This window comes from Chaetura pelagica, unplaced genomic scaffold (genome assembly GCF_000747805.2).
Source record: "Chaetura pelagica isolate M959 unplaced genomic scaffold, ChaPel_1.0 scaffold379, whole genome shotgun sequence".
Classification (NCBI taxonomy): domain Eukaryota; kingdom Metazoa; phylum Chordata; class Aves; order Apodiformes; family Apodidae; genus Chaetura; species Chaetura pelagica.
Genome location: NW_009954412.1, coordinates 395287 through 405723, shown reverse-complemented (window position 1 = coordinate 405723; position 10437 = coordinate 395287). Strand labels below are relative to the sequence as shown.

The 10437-nt window shown below is 59.1% G+C and overlaps 1 protein-coding gene across 3 annotated transcripts in view; it reads right to left on the bottom strand.

Moving 5' to 3' along the window:
• Window positions 1-1432: 1432 nt before the first annotated feature.
• Window positions 1433-10437, bottom strand: part of NDRG4 (NDRG family member 4) — a 14133-nt gene continuing 5128 nt past the window's right edge. The window contains exons 1-15 of one of the 3 annotated variants that reach the window (XM_010004380.1): window positions 10341-10394; window positions 8207-8312; window positions 6543-6663; window positions 6220-6282; window positions 6001-6061; window positions 5636-5722; window positions 5485-5541; window positions 5029-5132; window positions 4467-4523; window positions 4321-4372; window positions 3579-3626; window positions 3312-3347; window positions 2916-2967; window positions 2298-2336; window positions 1534-1688 (exon numbers count right to left, since the gene is read on the bottom strand). In XM_010004380.1, coding sequence (XP_010002682.1) covers window positions 1534-1688; window positions 2298-2336; window positions 2916-2967; window positions 3312-3347; window positions 3579-3626; window positions 4321-4372; window positions 4467-4523; window positions 5029-5132; window positions 5485-5541; window positions 5636-5722; window positions 6001-6061; window positions 6220-6282; window positions 6543-6663; window positions 8207-8312; window positions 10341-10361 — 1059 coding nt within the window. In that variant the 5' untranslated portion in view covers window positions 10362-10394. Of the gene's footprint in view, window positions 1689-2297; window positions 2337-2915; window positions 2968-3311; window positions 3348-3578; window positions 3627-4320; window positions 4373-4466; window positions 4524-5028; window positions 5133-5484; window positions 5542-5635; window positions 5723-6000; window positions 6062-6219; window positions 6283-6542; window positions 6664-8206; window positions 8313-10340; window positions 10395-10437 lie in introns of those variants that run through there. The other 2 variants (XM_010004381.1, XM_010004379.1) reach the window with 2 other exon arrangements.

The following is a 10437-nucleotide window of genomic DNA, read 5'->3' as shown; positions in this document are numbered from 1 at the left end:
ATTCAATGTGGGAGGGGCTGAGTGGGGCACCCAAAGGCCCTTGTACACCTGCTGAGAGCCCTGAGGTCCCTGTGCCATTCACTGCAGAGAAGGGCCAGCATCTGGGGGGTAATTGCTTTTGAGGGAGCTCCAGTAGGTTGGTTCTGCTCACCTGCAGGGGAGCAGCCAGGGGATCCCTTACAGGTCCCTGCTCAGGTCCCCCAGACCACACACACAGACCTGAACACCCAGAGCTGGTGGCTCCATTACCTGGATGCAGCAGGAGCTGCATGCTGCTGTCCTTGGGGTGGACCAGGGATGGCAGCAGAGACTGGGTGGTGAGGACAGGGTTGTGCCATGATGTGCATCTCCATGCTGAGCACCAGGGGCTGGATCCACCTAAAGCTGGGGGCCAAATGAGGCCTTGTGGCTCAGGGGGAGCCAAGCCCTTGAGAGATGCTGGGGTTGGAGGTATGGATGTGGGGGGCCATAGTGGGGGGGCCATGGTGGGTCTCACCAGCTCTGTGGGCAAAGCCAGGCACCAGGGTGCTCCCTATGTTCCATGGATCACTCCAGACTGCCAGCACCCTGCAGGGCAGAGGGCAGCGGGGGCTCCCCAGCATTGTAGGGGGGCAATGCCTCATCTTATTGCTAACATCTCCACTGACACTCCCAGGCTGTGGCAGAACTGGATGGGGGAGTTGCTATGTGACATGTTCAAACCCAGTGGCCTCTGAGTCCTGGTGGCCTCATCCCAAGAGCTGGGAATGGAACCACCGAGAGGCAGAGGTCAAGCAAGCCATGACACATACCTCAGCATGGTTTTGGTGGCAGGTGGTGGGTGTCCTTCTTGCAACAAGGGACCAAGGAAGTGCCACCATAGGTGAGGGCTAATGAAGCAGGGCTGGGCCCTTTCCCCCTGCCCTGGGACAGCCCTCAGGGTACATGACCAGGGGAAGGGGACAGTTTGGGGTGTTTCTCACACTGCTCAGCCAGCTGTGGGGAAGCAGAAACTGGGTGTGCTGGGGGATCCAGGACAAGCTCTCTCTCGGAAAGGCTAATGGAGATAAACGGGAACTGCATCCCCATTAAGGACACGGTGACCTCCCAGTGAGTGTCACTCTGTCCCATCTTCCTTCTGGTTGGACCAGCTGTCAAGTTGACCTTGAAGGACCAACCTCTCTCCTGTGTCTTCTCCATGTTCTGCTGTCCTAAACCATCCCACCACCCAGCCCCTGCTCCCCACCCTGGATCCATGCCCATGCCACCCACCCTCCCAAGCCAGGGCCAAGCCACTGCTAGGGAGAGTGAGAACCAATGCAGAACCATGTGTGACTTCTGGGTAAAGCCAGGAGCTGGAGCCCAGAGGCAGTGAGTGAAGCAAAGCTCTTTCTCCAGTACCAGACGAGGGGATGAGGCCAACAGCAAAGATGATCCAAATCAACCCCAAAAGAGCAAGGGCCGTGGTGGACATCCACAGGGCATGTGGGTGCTGGCGGGATGCTGACTGATGGGAGGTGGCTCTGGAGGAGACGCTGGAGACAGGTGTGGACCTCAGCAAGATACTTCCATGGTGTGGTTGATCTGCCCCATGGCCTCGCTGCTCTCCGAGTGGGTGCAGGCACGGGGGCGGGTGCCATCCACGGAGCTGGCACTTGTCAGGGAGGCTGTGCGGGAGCGTGCCAGGCGGGTCATGCTGGCAGAGGGCACTGCACAGGCACAGAGAGAGGGCAAGGGTGCTCAGTCTCCTCTAGAGGCCAGCAGGACCTGAGCTGACATTGCCTCATGCAAGCAAAGCTGCAGGTCCCACTCCCCCGTAAAGGTGACCCCAGGCACAAACTTGCAGCATGCGTTGCTGTGACAGCACGAGCAGCTCCAGGCTGGCAGGGGACACTGGCACAGGGATGGGACACCCTGGGCACAGCCCTTGAGTGCATGACCCTGGGCATGGGTACCCCTGGCCACCAGGCTTCAGGGGTGAGCAGGGATGCAAGTTCTCCCAGTTCCCCAGGGTGTGCAGGAAGGTGACACCCCCCTCCAGTCAGGAGGCCCATCAGGCACAGCTCCTGGCTGTCAAGAGGACTCAGGTGACACACTGCCAAGACTGTGCCCACAACAAAGGACTTCCCAGAGTGCTGTTTCTCAGTCCCTGGCTCTTAGTGCCATCTCAGGCAAAGCAGAGAGAGCAGAGGGCACGAGTCTGGGAAGGGCCAGCCCCACACCTGGGCTGCTCCCAAAGGTGCCCAGGCAGCTGGAGGGCACAGGCCAGGCGGGCACCATGCAGCAGCGAGCACTGGCCAAGCAGCACCGAGTGGTACCTGTGCCTCCACTCAGCCTCCGGTCCTTCAGGTGGGTGACTGGCAGGGGCAAGCAGGAGGAGGGCAGGGAGGGTAGAGAGAGAGCATCAGCCCAGCGGGCTGCTCCATGGAGCCAGGACCTCTGCCCAGCCCCACCTGTGCACAGAGACCTGCACATGTGCACACAAACCTGCACACACAGATCTGCACACACCCACGGGCATGTGCATGGGGCCTGCAAACAGATGCATTGGTGTGGGGGCACACACAGGGGTGACAGACACACATCCACACACATGCTCATGGACCTAGACATACTTGTACTCGTGGACTTTGTACATCTGCATGCACACACAGCCCCATACACGTCAATGCACACACAGAGTCCCTGCCTACACACATATGCACACACAGAGCCCTCACACACAACTGCGTGCACACCCAGCCTGCACACTCCACACCCCTACCAACACCCGGACAGCCATCACGTACACTGCACATCCAATGCCACACACACACATGCAGCTTCATCAGGACGGGCAGGGGGTGGCAGGCTCCCTCTCTACAGCAGCTCAGCACACACACCCCCCCAGGCACACAGGCTCATGTGCACGCAGCCCCCTGCCCCCCAGCACTCACTGTAGCCCATTCCTTGCAAGAAGTACTTGAAGGCTTCAGTCAGCTTGCCAGGCTGCAGGGAGAGAGTGATGGAGCTGAGGTTGTGCCAGGTCAAGACACCCCAGCTCAGTCCCAGCCACCTCTGGCAGCCCCTGCACAAGAACCCTCTGCCCACCTCAGTCCACCCTCTGCCAGCCCTGGACAGCACCAGTGCATGTTGAGTACATCCCTGTATGTGTTTAAGGGCCGTTTGGATGTAGTGTTGGTGGATATGGTTTAGTGTGGAACTTTGTAGAGTAGGCATGATTGTTGGACTCAGTGATCCCAAGAGTCTTTTCCAACTTGAATAGTTCTATGATTCTATGTTGCAGGGCCCAGCATACCCACTTAACACTGGGGGAAATTAGGGAAGCTCACCTGTGTGACTTGGGGAAGCCCACCAGAGTCAGCCATCTGCAGAGAGAAAGCCCTGCTTAGTTTGGAAGGGTACCTTTGCCACCCACCCTGTCCCCTGGAAGGATACCACTACTAGGCCCACCCTGCTCTCCCCCTAAGCCCCCAGACCCCTGGGCAGGGCAGGCCTGGAATGGGAAGATGGGGGCACCGTGCAGCCCTAGGGAAAAGGGTAACAGCACAGCTCATGGGCAGTAGGAACCACCTCACTGCGCCCTGCCACCCCCCTACCTTCAGGAACGTGGTGTTGGTGGGATCCAACTTGGAGTTACACTCCACCTGTGGACAAGAGGGATGGTATTAGCACCCTAGGATGCCCTGAGCCTACCAGAAGTTGCCAATGGGTACCACCAGTGGCTCATGGCACCCCAGCTGGCTCATCCCAAGCCCAGCCAGCTGGAGACAGGGCACTAGGTGAGCCCTGGCCCCATCTCCTGCCACAGGACAGAAGGGATCTTCTGCCTGCCAGGCAGCATCTGAGCAAAGAGGCTGGGAAGGGGGATGGTGAGGCATCCTGCATATCCCACAGTTGTGAACAAGCACACAGGTGTGTTCATGTGAATGCACACAACTACATATGCTGGGGGATGGGTGTGCATGCAGTCACACTGTGTACAAGTGTGGCCACCTGCACAGAACCTGTCAGTTCAAGTGTGGGCAGCCACATGGATGTGTGCAGGAACATGTGTGTGCTGGCAGCTGTTTGGGTGCATGTGGCCAAGCCAGGAGTGGACCTGTGTCCCCACATATGAGTGTGCACATTGTGGCCACATCTAAGCACATGAGGAAAGGGATGTTTCCCAAGTGTGGCAACCATACATGTGCATGTGTGCCCACACAAGCCATCAGGTTTGCACATGAGCAGGCTCCTGCACATGGGAGCACACATGTGCCTGAACAGGCAGTACACAGGAGCATGACCACACATGGCACCATCCACATGCCACCCATCAGGCTCTACCCTATCACTCACCACCCCCTCTTCAGCAGGCGCATTGTCTCCAACCACCAGCATCACAGGGCAGCTACAAGTGAGAAGAGGAAGGACCACTGTCAGAGCTTGTCTTGGGTGGATTCCCCTGCACCGAGACCCCTGTGACATGCCAATGTGACGCTTACCACAGAGTCTTGGCATTGGGCACAGTCCCAGGCCGGTTGATGTCCAAGTCCCTGCGGCTGGTGGAGGAAAAGAGGGCCACTGTGAGCCCAGGGGCAGGTGCTGCCACCAATGCCACAGTGCAAGAGCTGGGTCAGGACCAGCTCCAGGAAGCAACACCCAGCCCTGCTGCCCCAGCACCCTGTGGACAGAGGACAGACCCCACAGCCATCTCTACTGTGCTGGAGTGGAGGCCACACCATGCGATGCAGCACCCCATGGGGCAGCAAGGCTCCCACCACCCTGGACACACGGGGCAGCATCTCTGCCCCTGTCCCCAGGCCTGTGACAGAGCCCCACACAGGACAGCAGGGCACGGGCACCTGCAGCCATGGGCTCTGGGACATGGCAAAGCCTTGGAACAGGTGCCACCACACCGACATCCCCAGCCAGCACCAGCTGGCAACTCTTCACCACTGCCAGTATGCACTGGAGAGTGACAGCAGCACCCAACAGGGGTCAGGGATCCCATGGCACCCTTGGGGCCACCCCCAGCACTGCAGCCCCTGGCCAAGGGGTGCTCACCTGTTGTACATGTTGAGGAAGAGCTGGAGATTGAACTGGTTCACCACACTCCCGATCTGCTGCCGGTAACTCTGCACCAGCTCTGTGTTGTTCATCAGTTCTTCCTGTGCCGCAGGGAACGGTGATCAGGGCAGGCACTGCCAGGTGCCACGGAGCACCCCACACCCCAGGCCTGCCCGTGCTGTGCCAGCCAATGGGGCAGAGTGGGGGAATGCTGGGCAATGTGGCTGGGCACAGCCAGGACACAGGCAGCACAGCCAGACAGGACACAGGCACATCTTGCCTGCTGGTTGTGGCGCAGTCCCAGAGCAGGCAGGAGGGAAACAGGCAGGGCTTGGCTAACCCCATCCCTGGGCACGGTGCAGCTCTAGCAGCACCACAGGGCCAGCAGGCAGAGCAGGGCTTATTCCAGGTGACTCACTGGGCAGTGAGACATGGGGGCACTGGGATACTCACCTGGCTGAACAGGTGGGACAGGACAGTGTCTGGCAGTGTACTGGTGAGGCCAGAAAGCTGTGGAGGGAGCACAGCCAGTTACAGCCCTGCCATGACTGGGTCCTGCCTCAGGGAGCCAGCAGGGCCCAGAGCAAGCAGGGGGGGAGCCCACCTTGGCAGCTGCCCAGTCAATCCAGCCTTTGCCATTGGGGTCGATGTTCATAAGGACCAGACCTTCGACCAGGTCAGGGAAGATGAGCTGCAGTGAGCAGGAGGGGTGATGCTCAGAGGGACCCAAGGCAGCCCCCGCCAGCACCACTACCCACTGCACAGGGCCCTGTCCTGGGAGTGAGGGGACTCCTGTGGCAAGACTGTCCAGCCACCATGACCAATGGCATTGCCATTCTGGCCCTCTGCCCTCCAGGAGCCTTGAGAGTGGCACAGTCTGTCAAGGGGCTGTCAGCTCTTGCTCTTCCCCATGCCTCCAGCTGACAACAGGTACAACTCAGGGTCAGCCTATCTCAGCCCCAGGCTCACCGCAAACTTGGCCAGCACGTAGGCTCCTGCCCCAACACCGATCCCGATCACATACTTGAACCTGGAAAGCAGAGAGGGGTGCTTGGTGGGCAGTGGGCCCCACCACCCACAGCATGGGCACAAGAAGACATGCAAGGACAACACCCCCAGCCTCAAACCTTTGCTCCCTGCTCATCTCCCTGCCCAGCACCCTCAGCCATGGAAGAGAGGCTGACTCACCCAAAGTGCTGCACCACACTGGGTAACATGGCAGCCAGCTGGTCCATGGATGGGTACTGGTACCTGCAGCATAAGAAGGCACAGGACAGTGGTGATGGGAAGGCTGGGACAGAGCAGCTGGGCTGCCCAAAGCAGGCAGGGAAATGCCACCCACCCACAAACCACCCCACTGCCCACCCTGCACCACTTGGCTGCCATAGGCTTTGACATGGCTCACAGAGACCCTCAGGCAGGGTACATCTGCCCAGGCAGCAACAACCCAGCAGGCAGGGAGGGAGCTGACATCCCAGTGGGCACAGCAAGCCCCTGACACTAGCACCTACCCCTGAGGGAACTGCGAGGCTCCTGCCTGCTGGCCCGGCGCATCCACGTGGCACACCACAAAGTGCTTTGTGATCTCCTGCATGTCGTCATAGTTGAAGAAGGTGTTGAAGCACAGCTTGTCTGTCAAAAAGCATGCAAGGATCAGAGAACAAATATTGGCACAGAGGCCTGGTGGACCAGGGGAGCAAGGAGAGATCACCTGCCCTTCAACCTGAAGGTGATATGCCACCAAAGCCCTCCCAATCCCCTTCCCTCCAGGCTCCTCATCCCCACAACCACTGCTAGCAGGGGCTGCATCTCTGCTGGCATTAGAAGGCATGGAGATGGGTGAACACAGCCAGGAGGATGAGAAGAGTTTGAGGTAAGCCTCATCTGCTGGGAAGGGTGGGACTGGGGGATGCAAAACCCAGATGCGCAGGACCAGCCAGCAGGATTAGCAGCCCAGGGTACTATTAGCCCTATTCAAAATTCCCAGAAAGGGCTCAAGCAAACACAAGATTTGAGAAACTGCTGCAAATGGAAACAGTCAAACGGCCTCAGCACTGTGCGGGCAAACCATTCATTTTAAAGCAGAAGGCTTTGCTGGGGCTTGGAGGGTGTCCCAGTGCCAGTGCTGGGACATCACTGCCAGAAGCTAAGGGAGGCAAGCTGGAAGGTCCATCACAACCAGCATGATGCATCCCTGGACAGCAGCGCTGCTGTGATGGTGAGGCAGCTCCCAAAGCACTGTGACTCAGCCTCCAAGCCAGCAGAGGCGGGGAAGCTCCCCCCTTGGCACCCACAATCCTCCTCCGCTCCCGCAGGACCAGCCAGCAGGATTAGCAGCCCAGGGTACTATTAGCCCTATTCAAAATTCCCAGAAAGGGCTCAAGCAAACACAAGATTTGAGAAACTGCTGCAAATGGAAACAGTCAAACGGCCTCAGCACTGTGCGGGCAAACCATTCATTTTAAAGCAGAAGGCTTTGCTGGGGCTTGGAGGGTGTCCCAGTGCCAGTGCTGGGACATCACTGCCAGAAGCTAAGGGAGGCAAGCTGGAAGGTCCATCACAACCAGCATGATGCATCCCTGGACAGCAGCGCTGCTGTGATGGTGAGGCAGCTCCCAAAGCACTGTGACTCAGCCTCAGAGCCAGCAGAGGCAGGGAAGCTCCTCCCTGCTCACCAGCACTCCTGCTCGGCTCGGGGCAGGGCTCTGGGGTGCGGGTCCAAGGCTTCAGGCTGACAGAGCATGCAACATCCCCACATCCAGATCCCTAGCTTGGGTCCTCCTTCCCCACCCCTGGGGTTCTTCCTTCCCTGTTATTCCCTGTCCTCTCCAGCCCCCATCAGGCCCATACTCTGAATACCAACAGGCTGGTGCTGGAAGCAAGGACTGACCCTCCATCCCTTCTCTGCCTGGCACAGGTGGGCAGCCAGCCAGCACAAGGGTGGCCAAGCACTCCTGTCTGTGCCCAGCCCAGGCTTTGGACTCATCAGATGAGAATCCTAACTCTCCTGTTGCTTCCAGATGCTTGAGGAGACCCAGCACAGCCTGGAGACTGCCCACAGGAGGAGGAAAAGGAGGTGAGTCAGGGGCTTTGGCCAATGTCCTGGGCAGCCCACAGCAGCCCCAGGCTTGCTGCGACCTGACCCCACCACCATGGCTCAGGGACCAGCACTCACGGTTGAGGCCCACATCGTGGTATGTCAGGATGGCCGGGCGATTCCCCTTGGGTGAGCCCCGGATAACCACATGCAGCAGCCCGTAGGGGGTCTCAATGTCATGTTCCTGGGGGAACAGGAAAGATGGGGTGATACCTGCATGCCCAATACATCCTCTCCTGCCCCACCATCCCACTCCTCACCACTGCTTAACTGGGGCAGCTGGGTCCCAAGGGAGCAAAAAGGAAACAGGAATAGCCATCCCAGGAAAAGCCCCAGCTCTGGGTATTCTGTTGGTGGCAGAAGGCAGAACAAACCAGAGAGAAATGCTCCCAGCCTCCACCTACCTCCCTGGGAAGGAATGACTTAGGACCGGATATTAGGATTTTGGATTGGATGGGTGTATCATGGGATGGGATCAAGGGATAGAGGTTTGGGATGGGATAAAATGGGATTATCTAAGAGGGCTTGGGAAAGGAGAATCATGGGACAGAAGAGGTAGACCAAAGGATGAGACAGGAAATCCTCAAAGGCCTGAGACTGAGGGATTTTTGGAAGCCAGGTGGGGGATCACAGCATGGCCTAGTTAGCCTGGATTCACTGTGCCTGGGACAAACAAGCAGAGATCAGACCCCAGACACACCCCAGAAAATCCTACAGCCTAATCCCAACATGAATGCTAAAGTTATTTTCAAAGTCCTTGGTCCAAAATGGCTGTACACCCATACAGAGACCAGGACTGCCTCGTGCCTCAATTTCTTTGGCTGGGAGGGCTCCAGTCCCATTTTCACAGCCAACAAGGAAAACTGAGCCTGTGAGCCCAGGGGCTGGCCAAGGCATCACCTGGGGACAAGGGACCAGGGTTTCCCTCCAGACACCCATGCCTGCCAGCCAGCACACTGGCAGTAACCTCAAAGCTGGGATCTGGCAGGGTCCCCAGCCAGCACGGTCTTCACTGGGGTACTGGCATCCCCATGGATGGGCTGGCAGGAGGGGAGCAGGTATGTGGATGCTCCCATGGGTTACAAGCCACCAAGGATTCTGAAGGGCACAGGCCTCAGGTGGAAGGCACTGCCTGAGGACAGGGTCACCTCAATGCAGTGCCTCTCTGAGTGCCTCTCACTGAGATCTGTTGTCCCCAGGGGGACACTGTGCCCAAGGGCAGCTCAAGGGCTCTATGGAGAAAATTATCAGGTCCCCAAGAGTACCTCGACCCTAGCCCTCATCCAAAGTTGTCCCTCCATTCCCTGGAGCTCCATTAGGCAGCAAGGAATGAGTGGGGACACCCCCCCCCAACAACTGATGGGGAAACTGAGGCAGGGGATAGGCCCAGCCCAAGGTGACAGATCAGTAGGCACCCGTGTGGTCTGATCCTGGGCACAGGGCTGTCTCTTCACTATCCCCATGGTCCCCACTATAGCCTCAACAGCTCAGCCTGCAATCCCACCCCAAAAATCACTCGTCCAAGGTGAGGGGGCTCCTTTCATAGCACTGCTCGCCCCCCCACCCCAAGGAGGGCACAGCCTTCATTCCTGCCTGCGCTGCAGCCTCTGCAGCATAGCTGCTGCCACAGCCCTGCCCTTTACCGCAGGGATGCTTGCTGGTAGGGATGCAGGCGGGGGGGCGGTACTCACAACTGGTAGCCCCCGTGAGGAGGGGCGTGGGGGTCGCAGCACCCATAGATGCCTGAGAGAGCCCAGCCCTCCCCACTGCAGTGCCCCTACCCCGCTCCCCCATCTCTCCCCGCCCATCGGGTGTTGCCATCACTGCAGAGGCTAGAGAGCATCCGAGGGATGGATGGCTCGGAAACAGCAAGAGAAATTTCTTCCACTGCAGCCCGTTGGTGTCGAAGGGGCAACATCCTCCCCATCCCTAGCTCCTCCCCTCCCCCCGCCGCGCCTGTTCCCCCTCGGCCTCGGCGCAACATCTCGACGGAGCTGGGGAGGACACGCTCAAGGACAACGCGTCCCCAAAACTCGCGCAGCACGTCAGGGATGCGGCAGTGGAGCTGCGGGAAAGGAGGGACTCCCAGCAGCACAGCCCCCCACCACGGCAAACCCACCCGGGGGGCGAAAGTCCAGGCTGAAAGAGCCTGGGGGTTCTGGGGAAAAGCTGCTTAGGGAGCGCGGGCAGCAAGCAGGCCGGTGGTACCTACCCCATCCCAGCACTCCGGCATGGCGAGGGACCGGAGCAGAAGGATGCGCGGGCGGGAGCGGGTACCTGGATCCACAGCACCTCCCTAGGACACAGCC